Here is a 20,898-nt window from a genome sequence, read left to right as displayed (position 1 = left end):
TTTTTTAATCAGTCATATTCAGGGAATTTTTCTAATGGGCACAATAATATGATCTATAGAATAAAGCTTCTAAAACAACCTGTGCAGTATCTTTGAATGACAGTCGCAGAATTTAGTGCCTCTGTTCATTTTTCCAAATTCTTTCAGAGTTTACCTAAGTCCAGACCCTTCAAATAATTCAAAACATTCTTCTTCCATAAAGGGATGTTGACAATTTCCCAAAAATATATGGGTATGAAATGGTCAGGAGAAGATTTTGAGTAATAACTCTTTTTTTTCCCTTACAATTCTCATCTGCAGCTGTTTTCCAAGAAATAGGAATGTTAATACTAGCAAGAGGAAGAACTATCAGAAAATCTTACATGTGTAAAACCAAAAAAAAATCCCCAAACCTAAAAACGTAATCTCAGTAAAGAACATCAAAGTACTGTAGGTGCTGGGGTAAATAGTTTGGGGTAAATTTTAAAAAATAAATGCCTGAGGTTCCTGTCCAAGATGACCCAGGGGCTGAAGGTAGCGGAGACACATAAGGAAAATTTAGAGTGCGAAATGTGCTTTCAGATCATTGTGACAAAACTTTGAGATCAAATAGAAGAACATAATCTAATATTGTCATTTGCTTGCTTATATGTTCATGGATAAATTGGGAATAATCTTTTGGTAGTCTAGATAGATAGGAATAGTATGAGTCACTGTAACCTGGTGGGAAGGAGGAATTTCTATAAAGGAAGTGGGTGAAGGATTTTCTGTTAGATATCAAATTTAGTTTTTGTAGACTTGCCTATTTGTGCTCTGGTTCATATTTCATTTATATTGGCTTCTAATGATTCACTGGATATGACAAACTGATCACAGTATGAATGATGGGATTGCATAACTGAAGAAAAGTATGCAGAAGAACTGGTCTTTACATGCTGGGATAAATACTGCAGCCTTTTGTAGAGTGTGGAAAATGTGTTTCCTCTCGTGATCTCTCAGGTTTCAGACTGAGGGTATCTGTCCTTAGATCCTCACAGTGTGAGCTTGCAGGATAATCTCTGGGAAGTGCTGTAGGAGATGCCAGGGAATTACCATGTTGTTCATTTCTTCATGGCAATGTTAGTGAGTCCCAAATATGACTGACATCCACCAACTCTCAGTTGAGGTGTTGTAGGTTGTGAGTAGATATAAGAGTACAATGTAGTAATATGTACCAGCCCTGCATTGTGTACATGAAACGTAGATTGGCCTCATGAGTTAAAATTTGACAGCTCTGAAGGGTTCCTGCCAGTAGCTGTAAATGCCTTTTCTTGGTAAACTGAGGGATTGGGGCAAGACATGCTGTAAACATACTTAGGAGAACCAAAGTTCTACAGCTGTCAGAGGACACAGATGTGAGTCATGATGTCACTGTTGTCCCTAAAGTCCCTAAAGGAGATGATTTATGTCCTGGCAGAGTGATTTTAGTTCTGCATATCTGCTCTCACATACCTGCTCTTCTCACTTTAGGGATCTGACATTAGCAGAGAACTCTAGAGCTTCTGGCAACAAAACTATCCAAATTACTTGTCAGATGCTTCAGTTGATGATAATATGGTAGGAGCATCCAGACTCTCAGCTGATGGTTTATTCAAAGAGTTGTTCCAAACCAATGATATTAATGCTGGTTTATTCCATGCTACTCTGTATCTAGATGAAGTACACATCTGTGCTAGCTACTAATTCTGTTGCCATTGTTATGTGCCCATCACTTATGGAAATGAAGACCATCAGCATGAGTAGTGTGGGTTAAGAAAGGAGGCTGATACCTTTTTTAGTTTTTAAGTACACCATATTAATGGGAAGACAATAGTGGTAAGATGGGACACTTGCAAGGGCAGACTTACAGGTGATCATCATAATTTTGTTCCTTCTTTTGTCAGCAGTATTTGCAAAGAAGACACTTTGGATGGGGTGTGTTTCCCCTGTTGCCATGCATTTATCACCTTTGTGGTTAAGAGGTGTTTTAATCATCGATTCTCAATGTTTATGGCAAGATTCGTGCTTGCATTTGCACTTCAGTGTTTGTTCTTTCTGCTGCCTCATGGAGGCTTTCTATATTTTATTCATAAGGTTGGCTCATTGTGGAGCAGGTGGTAAGGTTATGCATGACTGTTTTTAGTGCTGTAGATTTAGGCTGTGATTTTTAGTTTGGATGAGGCTGATGAGACTACAATGGCTTGGAAAGGCTAAGGTTCTAGCTCCCACTGTAGACTTGTTTTCTGGAAAATGCCAATGAAATTCAGTGGCAGGAATTAAGTGTGCTGCCATCCTGTAGGCAGTGGTAAGCTGAAGGTGGTTTTTTTTTCCCCTCAAATGAAGTAGGTTGTCTTTCATTTTGCCTTCCTGTCTTTGTAATACCTATATGGTGTTTACTTCTTTGGTATGATTCAATTATAATATATGGAAACAATTCAGTTGTTTGTTTGCTGGAGAAGTTTTCATCTTTATGTGAATACAAATACCTTTTTAGAGAAATGGCCCTGTTGTTTTATACTTCCCATTAGGCTGGCACAGTTCCTTCAGTTTTACAGTAAATGGAGGATCTTTACATTTTGAATGGCTTTTACGAGTCTTTATAAAAGTATAATTGCTGAAAATGATACAATAATGCAGTGCTCAGTGTTGATGTGGAGACATGGGAGGTTCTGGACAGGCTGAAACTCTTGTATAGCAGGCTCGATGACTGGCATTTTAGATCTTTGGAATCCTGTTAAATGTCTTTCTACCTAAATGTTGGATTTGCCTTTACACTTGAAAGAGGTGTTCATGATTTTTATCTTTTAAAACATAATGTATACACAAATTTTAAGTATAAGTTTAAAATTTAGTTCTAACCCATATTCTTCACTATCACATTTTTAGTTTCACCCATTGAAAACCACAGGGAAAGTCTGAGTGGAAATTATTGTAATTTTGACTAGAAATTTCAGAACGTGACCTTTCCAAGGTGAAGAAGTGAACTGGAGTCTGATGTTGAGCATTTTGACTCTGCAGAAGTGTTTTTTTCTTGCAAGTAGCCATGAGAGTAGGAAGTTAGAAGGCAGAGCCAGGGGGTCAGACATAAGAGTCAAGGAAGTATGAATGACATCATCATCCCTAAGTACCCTCTCAGAAGATGAATGAGCTCTCTCTTGTATTACAATGCTAAAGAGCATTAGAAGGTGATATGATATCTAGACAACACATAAGATAAATGCCTCAGAGTATGCTAGAACAGCTTCCCCTCCACGCCCTCCACAAGTTCATAAATCCTTTGGTGGTCTCAATAATACAGTATGTGGCTGATGAGTATTATATGTTGTGGTCAGCTTCTTCTTGACAAAATTCATTTAGATTTAACAAGTACCTTGAACATTGTCTAATTTAGTTACTTAAGCCAAACAACTCAGTAGCTCTAGATACCCCTTATCTCACTAGACTCATGGCCCTTTTGGGACACAGAGTGTGGTTTTTTCACTAGTTTCTGAAAGCAAAGTAAGCAGATGTCATCAGAAGAAATATCCCCCTCTTTTAAATCTAACACAAAGTGTGTTTGTCATGATAAAACTCGCAATGCAAGTTTCATGATCTTAATGAATTCCTCCTGAAGGGAATGCGTGCCTCCAACAAAACATGCAAAGGTGCTGTAGGGTTCAAGGTACATTCAGTCAGAAGTGGATTCAGTCTGAATTTCAGTCATTGTGCTTCAAAAGCCTCATTCTAATATGATTTTATAAATCATCACTTTTCTACAGTGATTTTGAAATAGGCAAAGTTGCAGTAAACTTCACTATCCAGGCCCATTTTTGCTTACGTAAGCACCCCTTAGTAAGTTCAGAAGAAGAATTTGATCAAAATATTTAATTGCATTCATGTTTCAAAAATTAAAAAAGTCAAAATCCCTCCATAGAAAATCAGCTTCCGTTTGGAATAAAAATGATCTGTGGATTTTTGGTGTGTAGCTGCATGGACTGCAGTGTTCTAATGCATCATATTTAATTGCCAAAGTAATTTTTCCTTTTAATAATATTTGCTCAGTTGTTGTTTTTAGAGAAATAAAATAATGCTCATTTGAAACACAATGTGAGAGAAGGACACCCTCACTTTAGCTCTAACTAAATACTGCAAAGTCCTTTATTCTAAACCAAAAACTGTCAGACTTTTAGCATTAATAGAAGAGTGGATCTTCCTTGACAAATGGCCCCATAAATTAGATATTAGCTTTAGTCAAACTCTGTCTCTCTCAGAAAATATTTCCACTTGCATATTCATTTGGAAGGACCTTACATGATGCCCACTTACTGCTATGAAAATCTAGGCTTCTGAGATGAAAGCAAAGAAAAATTGCTGTGAACAAAAGAATATCTGGAATAGCAGACCTTGAGCTTATGCAGAGATTTCTTTTTGTAGAATGTTAGTTTCACTCACTTCTCGATATGTCTGTCTGCTGCTCTGTCCACCTCTCTATCTGTTTATCTGTCACCACTGCAGTGGTAACTTGCAGTATCAATTGGATTTTAAAAGACATATATCTTTTATACTAGCTGTCCTTTTTTATAATACCTTTTACAAATTTAATCAATGCATTTTAATATACAATATAGTTTAAGTGCAATATACGATAAATATTCAAGCTTCATCTTAAACATGCTCTAGCCTTTAAATTGTTAAAACTGCAGTGCCCTTTCAATCTACTTACATAATGTCATAAAATATACATTTCAAGGTAAATGAAGTCAGCTACTTCAATTTAGTCCCTCAAACTGGTAGTAAATGAGAGGTTAACACTATGGTGCCAAACCCATTATTGAGTAAATTTAGCACCTTGGACAGCTCTGTAAAATCTTTATTGCTTTCCTGACCTGCTCGTCATGTTCTGTCTATGTGTTCAGTGGCTCTCAGCTCTGATTGAAAGGCAATATATTAGATCCCGAACACAAACATGCTCGGGGGCTGCTTCACTGTGAGCGTAATGACATGGAGGTGAGAACAATTTTCTGGTCACCGCAATCCAAGCACCTTGCAAGGTCTGCTGCTCTAACTTATAGAGGACTTTTGGGGCTCCTTTGTATGTGGAGTCGTAACAGTGGCTTCTATTGTAATTTAGGCAGAGCTGCAAAGGATTTAAAATGCATTCAGAAAACAAGAAGTTAATATCTTGAGCATGTCTGTGGTAACATCTTATTGTGTGTTTTTAAAGCTAATTTGTGTCTATAGGAACTACCGTCAGCTCTGGAACAGGAGGGACCATTATTTGACACAGGAGGTTTTTTGTGCAACATCTACTTTGTGTGATCTGAAAATGTCATAAACAAGAAATGTTTTTATTGTGTGAAAATATTGTTAGAGAAAGTATGAAACTCAAATTTACAGACTCTGAAAATGTTGAAAAAATATAACCATTGACTAGCTAAGAAAATTGAATGCTACTTGTCAAGCAGGTTTCAATAAACCATCATGACAATTAGTTTTATTTACATGCAATATGATATGGCACTAAAGAACTTGTAGTGCTTAAGAACTGGAATATATTTTACACTAGGTAGAGCAGCTGTAAGATTCTATGTAATTACCTCATTTTCTAACGTGGTCTTCAGTCTCTTTTTAGATGCATTCTAGGGTTTTTAGCTCAGCATTACATAAATAACTATGATTAGTCAGGTAGAGCAGAAATGACTATTTAAACTTTCTTTTTTTTTTAGTAATTTGGCATAATGACAGCTTAGGTTAACAATATTCCAAAGCGGTTTGTGGGCTCTGTATCACATTCTAATTTTCCATCAGTGAAATATATAGTGCAAACAATTTCGACTGAAGTGAAATAAATCCTAGTTTGCAAAGTCAAACACCTGTGCAGTAATTTTCCATCTAAAATCATCGATTGAGAAAGATAGAATTTTTTCAATAACTTCTCTGCTCTTCTCTGGTTTGCATCTTCAGTGTGAGGAAAAAAAGGGCAAGTCAGTGTGCTGATGAACAAGGATTGTTTGTACCTGAATGTTGTTTGTAGTCTGTCTGCCCATGATTATACTGCTAACTGCTGTGGTCAAGCTACACAAAAAAAACCCCACTGTAAAACAACAGTCACAGCAGAAAACAAACACCAACCTCAAAAATCAAACAAACAAACAAACCAAGCAAAAACCAACAGAAAGAGGCTGTAGCAACTTTACTCAGAATCTGTTTCAAATGTAGTGATTTAAAAATCCATCAATTATGTATCACATCTCACTTCATATGTGGAAAATAATTCAAATGTGTGTTCTGAGACAGGGGTGTGTGCAGCAGAAGGCAAGCCTAAATGTTTACTGGGAGAACAAAAATCCTCCATCTCATTTTTGAATTTAGGACATTATATATGTCATAAGTAGTTACTTCAGTATGACAACTATTTTATCTTATATTATAGAGAATTTAAAATTGAAAAAAATGCTAATATGCATCTAAAAGCTTGTCATTTGAAGAGTTGTTCAAGGATTTTTGAAGAGGTTATGGTGACAGCAAAATGAACGCAATTATATCTCTATTTTCTGATCAGAGTCTACAGTATATGAAAATTGAGCATTACTGTTTCTTTTTGGTATAAAATATGGCTATTGTGTAAAATATTTTAAGTTTAAAAGTTTAACTTCGTAGAAAGCTGTAAAATCGTTAGAACTGGTACTATTTTTGTAAGCTACCTGCAGAAATATGCAATGGTGAATAGCATCTTGTTAGAATATTAGAGCAGTACTTAGGGGCTGGGAACTACAAAAGTACATTGTTTTACTCAAAGGATGTTCTTGACCGGTTTTGATCAGGCAATTGGGAATCTGCTTTGAAAGATACTTTGAAAGAATAAGAAAAAAATTTCCTCTGAGTTAATTCTGCAATGCAGTTTTATGTTTTCTATCAGGGTTATTATCAGGACACTGTAAAATATAAGAACACAGGAAATGCTATTATTCCTTGAATGCCAGTATGAAATGACCTAAGACATATTAAATGAAAAGGAACAAATGAGAAAATTGAAGGGAAAAAAATTGCCCAAAATGGAGAACTAAATCCCAGACTGTTTTAAATTCTGCTGTCCATGCAGGGAATTTTTCCAGAAAACACTTCATGGTACTGGGCTGTTCTCTCACACTGCATGTGTTTTACTCTTGGGCATCATTTTATGTACGTGGATCCTACCCTGACCCATGGTATCAGGATACAAACTGAAGAAGTTGAAAGGTTACATTACCAGTAGCATAGGACTGATTGGATATCTGCTGAATGTGGCCTGCTGGGTAAGGTCACAATTCCTGCAGCATGCAATTAGGAATAAAATAAACACATTGAAGGGATTCATAACATGCTCTGAATGACATTGATTGCAGTAATCTAGTAAATGACCTCAGGATTGTATTCTGCAATAAACCGATGAGTGGTTTATAGTGCAGATGGTAGAGACAATTGAGTGATGTATTTTATTTTGCAGCACCAATGATTCTCACCTTTCGACTTGATTAAGCGTGTGTGTGAATAGGATGAACTAGTGATTTAACACCATTCAGTGTTCGCTGAGAGTTGTTACAATTAAGGTTTACCTGGTGGGAGGAAAAAAAATAAAACCTACCACAAAACGCTAATAGAACTAATAGAAGAGAATAAAAGATTCTAATATTTGTTTTCCTCACAAAGAGTTTATTGAACTCAGCAGAATGCATCTGTTTTTATATTGACAGGAAGTAATACTTAAGAGGGCTGCTGATTTAGTAGAAGCACTCTATGGTATGCCACATAATAACCAGGTAAATGCATTCTACTTCAGCAATTCTTTAACATGGCTATGTCTTGGATGTATAGATAGGGGGCTAAAGGTATATAATACTACAGTGGGAGAGAAGAATAAATGTAGAGGGCAATGTCATATCTGGAGTGGGGTTTAGTTTGCTTGTTTTCTTTTTTAAAGGGTGTGAATTTAGTGCTTGTGAAAGCAATGTGTTATTAACCCTGGAGGCTTTTGCCCACTTTTACCAGATACTATAAAATATGGGTGATGATATGCATTATGTCTTGCCACCAGTGATTTTTCAGTCTTACCCTAACAACAGCTTTAAGGTGGAGAAAGGCTCGGCTGCAGCCCCATTCTGCCAGTTGGTCTTTTTATACAGAAGTGTGGCCGTTGGGACTGAGACTTCCAACTCCCTTACCACAGATGTCAGGATTTGTCACAAGGCAGCAGATCTTATAAGCATTAGCTCTCAGTCAGCTCACTGCTGTAGAAAGAAAAGCATCTAGTTTTTGCCTTTGGACAGGGAACTGTTTCATTTGAGTCTGTAAGAAAAGGTTTGTCAGTCGCATTGGTAACTCTTTTATTCTTCTCCCCCCCCCTTCTTATCCTGTAGGAAATCATCCTGAAAAGAGCCGCAGACATCGCAGAAGCGCTCTACAGTGTCCCCCGCAATCACAACCAGCTCCCCGCCCTTGCTAACACATCAGTCCATGCAGGAATGATGGGAGTGAACTCCTTTAGTGGTCAACTAGCTGTCAATGTTTCCGAAGCCTCACAAGCCACCAACCAGGGTCAGGAGAAGACTCGTCTTCCTCTCTCTATGAACCTTTTCTGATAAAAGTCAGGGGAACGTTCAGAGCAGAGGCAGGGAGGTGGTTCAGGCAGCCCCATCCCAGACTGTCCACACCCTTGGAATGACACAGGGCTGCCACGGAATGGGGCTGCCCCTACTTGGGAAAAGCACTTCTGCCTATCTCCTCAAAGCTTTTCATTTTGCTCAGTATAATACTTGTATTTGTGTTTAAATCCCACTAATTTTAAATTACTCGAGCATGTACTTAATCTTAAGTACTTGCTTATATATTTTCCTGAGCGTGGATGATCTCTCAATTTGGGCCTTGTGTAGCACTTCTTTATAATATAAAATTATCCCTTGAATATTTGTCTGGTTTAGTTGGGGATATAATATTGGCACTGTGTTTTTCTCAGAGTTTGAGACTTTTATAAATTTTACAATGAGCAAAGAATAGAAATATTTACAAAGACACTTTCAGAGCTTCTCTAATTTTTAAAATAAAGTGGGTTTCACTTTGTACAAAATCAATATTGTTTTAATTCCTACAGTTAAAAATAAAAAATAGGTGAAACACATTTTTGTAAAAACCATTTGCATTTTCCACAGTCCTTTTCTCAGCTCTATATATTACCCAACTTAAAAATTCACTTTAATGAGAAAATATTAGAATGAGGCTGTTTTCTAGGGGAGTTGACAAAATTATTTTGCATTACACTAAAAAAATGGAAATTATTTCTAGATTAAAATATTCTGTGGATGTGCTGTGTGGTAGGAAGAAAAATTGGCATTTTTTTCTTCCAGGAGTGAAGATGCATTTTGTATTTCTGTGCTTCCAGAAACAAATCTTCCTTTATGGATATTTGGATATGAGTTTCTGCAAATGTACTCTCCAGAATTAAGTAGAGATTCAAATTTTAACTTGCTGCTAAATTCGAAACTGATTTTCTACCACATAATAATCAGACTAGGGCAAAAAGACAAAGGATATTCCACTACTTGGAGAAATACACTCTACATTTTCTGAAGTGTGCACTGAGCATCTAGCATGAGATGTGTTAACTGAGAGTGACATCAGAAAAGAGTTAACAACAACCACGTGCTTTTAACATACCTTGAGTTGCTGTTTGCTCCTCACTTTGAAAATGTAGGTCATGTTTACTCCATTTCCTACAAACAGCTCTTTCAGAGCGAGTGTTCCTCTAACACCCAGTGGTGATCTTTGCTCGAGGGCATGGGTTGCCTGAGGAGCTCTGAAGGTTCCAGCCTCCCTCCTCCTCCTTCTCCTCCTCCTCCACCCAGCAGTGACCTGGAGCAGGGAGGGTTCACAATCTGGGGTTGCCTGGTGGTTGTGGGGGTCAGTCCTGGCCCTCCCTGTGCACACCATGGCTGGACTAAGCTGCTGCCTTGGTACCAGAGTCACTTGCTTGTAGCTGTTTGTGTAAGAAACTGTTCTGGGGCTGATACCAACTTCTAAATGTATTCCCTCCCCACAAAAGGTTTTACTCGCAACTCGAGCAGCGTGTCACCTCATGGCTACGTGCCAAGCACCACCCCTCAGCAGACAAATTATAACTCTGTCACAACAAGCATGAACGGCTATGGGAATGCTGGAATGTCAAATTTAGGCGGTTCTCCAACCTTCCTGAATGGATCTGCTGCCAATTCTCCCTATGCCAGTGAGTATTACATGGATTTTCTGTATTTTGCGCATTTTCATTAGAAGGAAATGGTGACTTCCCTGTGATACTCAATATTTAGTTTCTGTTTTGAGCATTTGAAACAGATCTTGGTGCTTTCTCTATTCTCCAAAGCACCGAGGCACTTTGAAGACACTAGCATTGCCAAAAATGCTCTTCTCTGTTTATCATCATCATCATCATAATTATTAATTGGGAGTCTCATAACAGCTTAAAAATAATATCTCTCATGATTTGGTCTGATACTTTCATAACTTACCTTATACTCTGTAAATAAGAAACACTGTCCTCACCATTGACTTCTGAGCAAATATCTTTATAGCCTTTATAAAAATTATGAAATATTATTTGGCCTAAGCTTGATTGCTTATACTCCATTTGATTTTTAAGTAGTATTACTTTGGCTTCACTGAGAGCTTAATATTAGTCAGTGCAATGTGACAATGGCTCTCAGAGTTTGTGTTTTAGTGTCTGTACAGTGAATGCCACAAAAATGTAAGTCTTACAAATCATATATTCCATGGCGTGAAGAGCTTATGGTCTACAGTCCCAGTTACGGAAATATTTATGTGTAGGACTAAGTTTCTGCATTTTGATATTAAAGGTTTAGTAACCTGTTTAAATATAAATACATTTCTATTGGTAGAGGCCTATGAACCTCTTCTGCAGCTGCTCACTCAGCTCAGTAGTCCCTGGTCACATGAGAACGTTAAATGAACGGGACCTGCCCAGTTCCTCTGACATTACTCATGTGGCACAAAGGATTCCACTGACATCTGTAGAAAGCTGACAGCAGAATCAGGATGGAAGGTCTTGTCATATAAATAGGTTTATAGGCTGAGACCATAGCATGAACACGACAAACAGACTGATGAACATACCAAGGTTTACACATCAAATTTAAGTTAATGGTGTAACAGCAGTAATGAATTATTTTGAATTGCATTGCTAGAGTTCAGAAATAAAAAGGGGATAGGAAACCTGACAAAAAAAAATAACTTAAAGGTTTCTTATCTGCTGCAAATTTAGAAGAAATTATTTACCCACATAACGAGTACTTATAACCTGTGAATTGCTAACCAGTGATTATTTTTGTGCTTTAATAATAATGTAACATGTAATGTTACAAAGTACGTTACTTATTAAGTTGGATTTACTGTCATAGAAACTGCACACTCTGAATTCATAATATAACATGATTGATGAGACATCTCCTTTTGGAAGCAGATGCCAGTAATGCATTTAAAATACTCCAGCAGTGTATTATTTCATATTTATGAACGAAGTCCTCTTTAGAATAGCATTTCACTTTCTAGCCCTGGTTCTCTTTTCTATTTATATTTTGGGAGGTTTTCTTGGTAAATCTGTCATTCTGCTAATGCCTAATCCATTGAATCAGAAAATGCTTCAATCATGACCTGAAAATTAAAAGGTGGCATTCTTAATTAAATCAATAAACTAATTGCTGTATAGTAGCAATTCAATTTAGGTGCTTTGATTGCTCTCCCTTAGCAAGTACTTCCAGACACAGAGTGACTTCAGACTAAGATTGTATCTGTCAGACTGTGAAACTTTGAACATTTAATTTCCATTAATTGATTTCCTCAGTGTTAACAAATATGATATCAGATTCTCAAATAAGAACTTAAATAGGGTGATTTTTATCTACGTAAATGCAAATAAAATAATAATTCAAAGCCCAGATGATCAGAATTTTACTCTATAATATGTAATTATTCACAGCCCACTTGTGTATCTAAGCAGTTTCTAAACAGGAAGATGAATGAAAGTATGGGATCTTATATTTAGTCCTTTCCTTTTATTTTCAGGTTTTTGTTGTTGTTGTTGTTGTTGGATAAGAGGGGAAACTGGCAGAGGTTTCTGAATATTAAAGTAGTGAGTTTCATTTCATGAAAACAAATTCACTTAAAACCTCAATGACAAATACATGAACCAAAGATATTTATCCCACTGTATGGTGAAATTATGGTTTAAGGATATCTGTGTTTAAAAACTGAATTTCCTATATAGCAGGTTTGCATTTTGAATGCTCAGTTCAATCTCTTAAAAAAAAAAAAAAAAAAGGACAGCATCCGAGAATCAGAATTCTCTTGTTTCTGCAGCCTGTTATTATTGAACACTAAGAAATGCCTCCTTGGGGGGTCTTTTTTTTCCTCTAGTTGTGCCATCAAGTCCGACAATGGCCTCCTCCACTAGTCTGCCCTCGAACTGTAGCAGTTCCTCTGGGATTTTCTCCTTCTCACCAGCCAACATGGTCTCAGCAGTGAAACAGAAGAGTGCTTTTGCACCTGTTGTGAGACCGCAAACTTCTCCTCCTCCCACCTGCACCAGCACCAACGGCAACAGCCTGCAAGGTACGTGAAGCCCGGTCTGGAGAGTAGGTGGCTGCTCTCAAACTGTGAATTCCCAGTGCCTTGCAAGGCTCTAAGCAACACTGAGTTGTCAAAGGGGATAGAACACAGTGGGGGATCCCTGGTGGTCTCTGTCTCAAAGTCTCCTACTGTAAAGAGTAACTGGACTCCACCACCAGCCCACCTTGTACCGCAGGTGTTTGGCAACCACCCTACCTCTAACTCAACTAATACTGCTGAATTGAGAGGCTGTGTCCTTTAAAGCACAGACCTACTGTTATGATAAAAACAAGTAATATTTCAGCTTACTAATACCGTCCTTTTTCTTTCTTTCCTCTCTTATTCCCTGTTGTCGTCCTTTATCAGACCAGTCTTTTGTGGACTCTAGCAAGTACTCCACTGCAGGGTCTCTCCAGGGGCTGGCCTTCTCCTGAAGTACGTCACTCAATCTTCCCTTCCTTTTTGTCCTTTGTCATAGTACACTTGTGCAGAAATCCTACTGAGAGCAAATAGACCTTTACAGAACTTGGCACAAACCTTTCCTTTCATAAATAGGAGATGCATTACAAACTAACAGGAACATTTTCCAGTTTAACTCGTACCAGGGCAAACATTAGTTTTCACTGATTAATCTATTTCTGTGCCAATTAATTCCATAAATGGTGCAGGCCCTTTTGGAAAGCCTTTTGAACTGCTGGCATCAAGGGGCTGCTCCTTTTCTGCCTCCCTTCCCCTCTCATTACAAGTATTCCAGCATTAGCACCTAAATCCGTTTGAAGCGTTGATGCAGGTGAGGGAGTGATGGACAAAAGCTTGTCAAACTGAGGGTGCTGCAAAGCCCAGCACCACCCACCTCATTGTCTGGCTCAACCTGTTTTACAACATGGTGCCTAAACCTTCTTGTGTAATTCCTTCACTGTGCATTAGTGTGCTGAGACATTTTCATGCTCGCTTAGATCCAGGAGTTTCCATAAACAGGTGCATCCAGCTGCCTCCAACAGTGCCAGAGGTGGGAAAGATTTTGTGGTATGTGTTGTGCTTCCACCAGATCTGAGATCTGTTTCCTTTCCACGTGCCTGTGCAAACTACCCAAAGAGCATGAGTGGGAAATAAAATCTATGATTGTCAAAGCCAGGTTCAGAAGGAGCTGTGCAGAGGCAAGGGAATATTGTTCCACAGACTCCCCATGTCACTGTATGGCCTCTGGAAAGAGAAACACTGGGCTTGAAGGCATAATGCTGATAACACCATTAACAGCCAAAAAAAAAAAATCTATATGCAAGCAGAGTAGAAGGAATTAATTCGTAAAGGCTGGGATCTATTGTGCCTGAAGGAAAACATTGTCCCTCAGTGCATGTTATTCTGGTGAATTGGGAAGAGGAATCCTTGAAGGTGCACAAACACACGCTCAGAAATTGCATAAATACTTAGGAAGGTATATGCAGAACTTGGATACCTTCAATCAAGACTTTGTTGTAAATACAAACTGTGTCAGGAATTAAACACAACAAAATTTTCAGATGAGCTGTAGCATTTAGGGGATTCGTTTTTGGACATTTAAAAGATTGGGCACTGCTGACAGGCTACAAATTTTAAAAGCAACAGCTAAAAATATTTTCCATCTGAATTAAAAAAAAATAAGCTTTTGAACATGTTAATGTTTTTCCTCTCTTTACCTTGTCCCAGCTTGCTGTTGAGGATGGAGAGAAAAAATGAGTAACAGGAGAAAGCTTTTTCAGGCACCATTTTTCTTTTCACAAGACTCAGATTCCATGTACTGTGTTATGAAAAGCAATTATGGAATGAGCTGAGAGCACTGGACACAACTGGGGCTTTCTGATTGTCTCCTCATTATGTCACATCCACGCCTATAATGCCCAGAAACCACACAGATCTGAGTGTTTTCCCTAATTTTTATTTAGCAATTCAGTTTTCATAATAGGAATGAGACACCAAGAGATGGTTCATTTTCCGGTCATCATTGAACTTCTTGGTGAGTTAAAGACACACAGCCTTTAGTCCCATGCCTTCTGACACCACCTGAGGCTTGTAATAATCACTCAGAGATGCACTGCCTGTTGTGCCTTAATGCTTAAATAAACAACCATGTATAAGGAGGCTGTCTTATCTCTCTTGGGCTTCTGGATACATCAGAAAGCAATCAAGCTTTCCTTATGTAGCTTAGATATCAGCAGTAACTCACTAAAACAGCAGCTAGGCTTATCTGTTGTTCTCCTTGCCATGCAATTTTGTAAAACCCAAAATGCATTATTTCTGTAATTTGCTAGCAGCAAATACAAATTAGTGTGTGATAGAAGAAATAAAGGCCATTGGTTGGAGTTTCTCTACTCTCTGCCCTCCCTTTTTGGAGGTGGTGTGATCTCATACCTACATTGTTTCCCACTGATATCTCTGTTTTCAGGATCGATAACATGCTACAGCTGAGAGAATTTGCATGACTAGATGTAGCACTTACGGAACAAAAGTGGAGTGATGTAAATGAAGACTTGCAAAGAATGGAAATATCAAAGCTTTTAGGCAGAAAAGATATCATTTGCCATTTGCCTTGTAATTTAATTCAGAATTTCAGAGCTCTTCAAAAATAATAATGCTTTGAAAAAATGAGTGTCTGTGGCATTTGTTTCCAATGGCAAAAGGTGCATGTCTGATCAGTAACCACAGGGAAATGCCTAAACCGTGAAGGAAGGAATTGCAGTTATCTCACCTTTTTTGGCTCTTAGGGTACACAGCTGTGCTGTCCCAAGAGACACAATTCTTGACCACTTATTGGTGAGATTGATTTGGTTCTGAGAGAGAATTTTTTGTTGGGATAATATCTTGACATGTTCTGAAGAACAGATACTTTTTCTAATGTAAAATTTCAATACATTTAGAATTTATAAAGGGCTGAAAAGCACAAAAAAATGCTGAAGTAGTATGTACAGAGGATTAACTCTATTGCACTCATCACATATAGGAAGGCTCTACCCGTTCCCATGTCCTCAGCTCCTTGCTTACCTGACTAGAAAAAGAGGGATCTCTGTGGTCAGCTATGCCTTTCTCTGCACCAATGTCCTCTATGCTTTGCACATCAGTGTCTTCCTGTAGGATTTAAAGCAACTTACCTCTCTATCCCTTTCATCCTCATTCTCAGCTCCTTGGAGAGCCCTTATGTGGGGTGGAAACAATCAGTACAGTAATTCCATGTAAAACCATTTCTGAATTATGAATTCCAATAATTGAAATGCCGTTGCAACATGTCACCTCTGAGGATGGCCTGTTGCAAACACGTTGGATGTGTTTTGCATTCTCGCCTTCTCCTCTCATTTTATTTCATTTAATCAGTGCAGTTTACTCGAGCTGTTCTCCCCTTGCTGATTAGACTTGTAATTCTTGCACATATGGTGGTGTTTGTGGAGAAAACATTTCCCTCCTCTCCCCCTCCAACCCCAAATCTGTGAGTCTTTTACTTTGGCTCTGTTCTTATCAAATAATTGCAGCTGTAATTAAAGCACAATGAATCAGCATCAGTCACAGGGTTGAGTTCTTCCTTAAGAAATTACATGTCCAGATGTCTGCAATGGCAGGCAGTTCCAGCATTTAAATCATGTGCCCATGAAGTGCCACCAACCTGAAGGCAAATCTGTTTTCTACCTCTTGGCAAATAACTGTACAACTGGCATTTTAAGGACACATTGTTGTTACAGTTTTCATCATAAACTTGCATGACTACCCCTTGTAATGACCTGCTTGCTCACAGTATGTCACTTGGACTCTTGGTATGTTTGATCTGCATTGAGTCCCCAGTAGATACAGAGAGATCAAGCTGGAAGTCAAACTACTTGGAAGACTATATCTGTTGACTTTTAATAAATGTCTCCCTTTTAAGAGAGGTGGTGGTTTTATACCATTACGCTTCCTAGCCAGTGAGGCTAGGAAGCATAATAAAGAAATAGTGGTGATTCAATTTAACCAACAAAAGAGAAAATATTCTAAATAAACATTAGCATATGACTCACTCGATGTAGTTGGTGGTGTCTGCTACAAGTGTAATAAAATCATCAGATGCTGGTCTGCTAACCCACCATATAAGGACATATTTCAAATTGAAAATTAGATTTGAGAGTTTAAGTCCCTTTCTGAGCATCTGGAAATACATACATAAGGGATGAACACTGAAGTTGTAAGAGAACTAGCATAGGAGAATGACCCATGTCAGTGTGACAATGCAAGGGACACCTTTCCAGGTCCCTAACAGTGGTGGCCTGTGGGACTCCAGCTGTTTTCTTATGTGTGGTGCAAATATCTGCTTTGCTTTTAAATGAGTAATAGAATGCATGGCAATGGCTGGGTCAAATTTAGGCCTCCTGTCCATTTCAAGATTTCGAAACTAAAATCAGAAAAATAAGTTGGTGTCTGATACTGATATTGGGGAAAACCAGTAATTTCTACAAGAAAACCAGTAATTTCAGCCAAATCACTTGCAATTTAAACCACTTTCCAGTCAGGAGGCTTCCCATGATTGCTGTGTACCTAGTTGTCTCTAATGAATGATACTTATGTATAAATTTAACTCAAAGTACAGCTGAGTACATTTCTAGTAAATGTTTAAAGCTCTGAGGATTTTAAAAGTTGCTTGATAATGCAGAAAATTAACCTTTTCCCCCTGTTTTTCTCTTTCTCTCTCTTGCCCCCCACCCCTTTCCTTCTGACAGCTATATCTGGCATGATTGTTCCCCCCATGTGAAAGAATTGCCTTGAAGAATTTTATTAATGAAGAGGTTGAATTCTGCTTCAGAGAGAATCTGATACAAGTCCCAGAGTGGAACTTTTTACTCAGGCCTTTTTAAAAATAAAAAAGAAATAAAGAAGGATCTTACAATAACTGCAGATTTTTAAACAAAACAAAAATCACCATCCTTGCAAATACTGAAATTAACAATCTACAATTGCAAGGTGTTGATTCATGTTGTCCATCCCAAATACCTGGGAGATATATTTATTGTATGTTGTTAAAAAAAGAAGTCCACTTTTTTTTTTCTTTGTGGGGTGGGGGCTTGCTTTTATTTCCTTCTGGTTTTTTGTGTTTTTTTAAGGCTTGATTTAACTCAACACCATTTGTCTTTTATAAATCATACAATTACGCAAGGGACACTAGAGATGGAACTCCACATTTTTAATTTATGAATTTTTTTTTTTAAAGCTGTGTAAAGAAAAATGGAGTGATGTCATTTACATACAAGTCTGTATGGGACAGAATAGAAGTGCCAGTTAGTTTTTCGTAGAAGAATTATGGCCATTTAAATAAGGGTCGGCTCATATATGTTGCTTATCCAGTGGTGACTTGCTAATATGATGCATTTTTAATGTTCTAATTAAATAGGTTTCACTCCCTAGAAAGCTGATATTTTTGGGTGATGAGGGTGGCATGAGGGGTGGGATGAGGAACCTCTGTCTTTAATATCAGGCTGAATAATTGTGTAAATAATGCAACAGGAAAAGTTCATCATGGGACACCAGGTTAGAAGGGGGCCCTAAAGTCTAACCTTTTTCAGCAAAACGTTGGTGAAAGGGAAGGTAAGGATGCAAATAGCAAACACGTTGCTCTTGAAACGAAAATCCAGTGCCTCTAGATATGATGCTAAAACTGCAGAATTAGACGAGCACAGCTCTCTCTTTAGCTGATGTATCAGACTCCTTCCAAACGAGTGGCCTTCCTGAAGCGTAGCATCGCCTGAGCCGCGCTGGGAACGCCGTTTGGATTTGGCCTGAGGACACAGACTGCGGCCGTCCCTGTGGGGTTTTTCAGTGTAGCACTTCTCCCCTCGGCCTGTTTTTATGGGGCAGGATGAGAACAGCCCCGGATGCCGTTCCCCATCCTCCCCACCTAAAAGCACAGGTTGCGTCAGCCTCCCACTGGGATCATTCCTGTATCAGTCGACCCTCTCAGTCTGTATCATACTATATAAAGCAACAGGTAACTGCTTTTGAATAGTGAATGGAAACATGAGGTTGGGGGGGGGAGGGGGAGGGGCTGTTAGGAAGGTTTCAAATCAAAACCATAGCTTCTGTTTTACAAAAATTTTGCTATCATTATCTGGGAAGTGTTCTTAAAAACTATTAGTCAAAGAGGCAGCAAAGCTCTGAAGATGCATTACCTGATATTTTTTCTTTGCTGTTGTGTTTTGTATGTAGTTATAAATACTGTAGATTTTTTGTGATTTTTTGCCAAAGTTGTTGTTCTATTTATACATTTTAATGTCTTAAGACAGTTTTTCAATATCACAAAAAAAAAAAAAAGAATTTTACTGCATATTTTGCAAAAAGAGCTCACTACCTTTAGCTTGCACATACTTGCAAATTAATTAAAGAAAAAAAAAGCTTTTTGTTTCTGTTTTTTGTTTGTTTGTTTGTTGGGGGATTTTGTAAAATATCCATATAAATAATGTATTTATCTTTGGAATTTGTACATTGCTTTTTGTCCCCTACAAGTTTATTTTATTGTGTATGTTTGCTATGTGAAAAGTGCTGATTTGTTTGGTCATTCACCGTTGTATTAGCTGTTTAAATGTGATTTTAATACATTTCATTTATAGGGTTGATTTTTTTAGTATTGTTTAAAACCATGCTTCCATTTTTTTTTAATTTCCACCCAAAAGCCATTGTCTATTTTTGTATTATTTGTAAGTTAAGAAGTTTTTTCCAATATATGGCAAAAGGTAGCATATTATTCTTGTAGCATTTAGTTATGTAGATTTACAAAAAAAAAATGTATCCTTTGCTTTTGAGGCTTAACAAAAACTAATGCTGTTTTACTCTATTAATATGCATGGGATTTCTCCTCTTTGGAGTGACGCATTTTTGTGCATTAAATATGGGGAGAAACTTCATAGAACTCAATGAAAATACTTTCTTTCTTAAGTCTGCTTGTATATTTCTCTGTCTTTCACATAAATATAAACCAGCAGATTGGATGCCTTAACAATGCAAATCATATTCATTTCACTTGTACATTGTACTGTGCACCAGAACTGTCAATCATCACTAACATTCTAAGAAAAAAAAAAAAGGAATTGAAAAGCACAAAAGAACTGTTTTGTTACCTTAAAACAATATAACTTTTTTCTAGTCAAGCAAGAAATCATTTACAACGATGCTGCAACTGTGCATGCTTCCTGTATGAATTTTGCAATGGTTTTCACTAGAATGTCACAGTGTGATCTTTGGGGGGAAGGGAAGAAAACAGGATTTTTTTTTTTTTTCATGGTGAGAAAATAAAAGAAGAGAAAACTGGAAAATGTGAGAGACATCAGTTTATTGCTTCTCTGTATTCCAAGTGATTATTCTAATTCACATAGTAAAGCAACAGCACGACAATGTAATCAAATTTAAAGCCATATTTTGTCCAGTGACACCGTCGATTACTCTTGTAGAGCTCCACTCAGTCCTAGTGATTTTGACACCACTCTTAGCCACGATGTTTGTAGTCTCTAAGCCAGTGTCCAAAGATCCTTTGACAATGTGCATAATTTTGTTTTGTTGCAGCTACTTATCGTGATCTGATGAATGGGAATTTATCAAAAATCTCCCCTGCACCACCCTTGTCTTTTACAAAGTAAAAGATGCAGCTGTTTACAGAATATGGCTTTAAGTGGAAACATTCAGATTTCAGTTTTAACAAGGTGAAGCTTCACAATGACTGGATTGCATAAAGTAATGCCTATTTCCTCACAGTTGTACTAGGATGCAGCTAAAATGAAGTCATCTCTGAAACTACTAACCTTTCACCTTCTTATCTAAATCTTTTTGAATAGACACACACACTGTACAGTTCTATTGTTAGAGAAACTAACTACTGTAGAGATTGTTATAATTTTTTTGCAGAAATTCAAGCTGTAAAAACTTTTCAACTTTCACAATATTTAATTAAAGTTACTTCCTGTCTGTGAATACAGCTCCTAGTTGTGTGTTTATTTTTCTGCCTCTGCTAGCTATAAATGGGGAAAAAATAAAATGAAGAAGCCAGAGGCTAGTGAATTAAGGAGAAACAGAAATTCATGGAATTACACAATGAACCATAGTGAATGCTGGTGCATTGAAACTCCTTTTCGTCTATCTCTAATGGATTTCAAAGGATCTTCACCCAGGATGCTAAATTTCATCCTGTTATCATTAATCTTATTATTTCCATTGTTTTAGCCTTGTTTGCCCGTAGGGCCAACATATTTTTCTAATGGATTTCAGGAGCATTTCTGGCTTTAGGTACTCAGCTGC

At 37.6% G+C, this 20,898-nt stretch overlaps 1 protein-coding gene across 8 annotated transcripts in view; it reads left to right on the top strand.

Moving 5' to 3' along the window:
* Positions 1-20,574, top strand: part of EBF1 (EBF transcription factor 1) — a 274,664-nt gene extending 254,090 nt beyond the window's left edge. For 4 of the 8 annotated variants that reach the window (XM_027718750.2, XM_027718749.2, XM_027718748.2 and 1 more), the window contains exons 12-17: positions 7,710-7,775; positions 8,373-8,550; positions 10,052-10,231; positions 12,433-12,627; positions 12,991-13,059; positions 17,340-20,574. In XM_027718750.2, the coding sequence (XP_027574551.1) occupies positions 7,710-7,775; positions 8,373-8,550; positions 10,052-10,231; positions 12,433-12,627; positions 12,991-13,058 (687 nt within the window). In that variant the 3' untranslated portion in view covers position 13,059; positions 17,340-20,574. The remainder of the gene's footprint in view (positions 1-7,709; positions 7,776-8,372; positions 8,551-10,051; positions 10,232-12,432; positions 12,628-12,990; positions 13,060-17,339) is intronic. The other 4 variants (XM_027718755.2, XM_027718754.2, XM_027718753.2 and 1 more) reach the window with 1 other exon arrangement.
* Positions 20,575-20,898: the final 324 nt, after the last annotated feature.

The sequence above is a fragment of the Pipra filicauda genome, unplaced genomic scaffold (genome assembly GCF_003945595.2).
Source record: "Pipra filicauda isolate LSUMZ 115617 unplaced genomic scaffold, ASM394559v2 scaffold3_size10097308_pilon, whole genome shotgun sequence".
Taxonomy (NCBI): Eukaryota; Metazoa; Chordata; class Aves; order Passeriformes; family Pipridae; genus Pipra; species Pipra filicauda.
The sequence above is the reverse complement of the archived record's forward strand: the minus strand, read 5'-3'. Positions and strand labels throughout refer to the sequence as shown.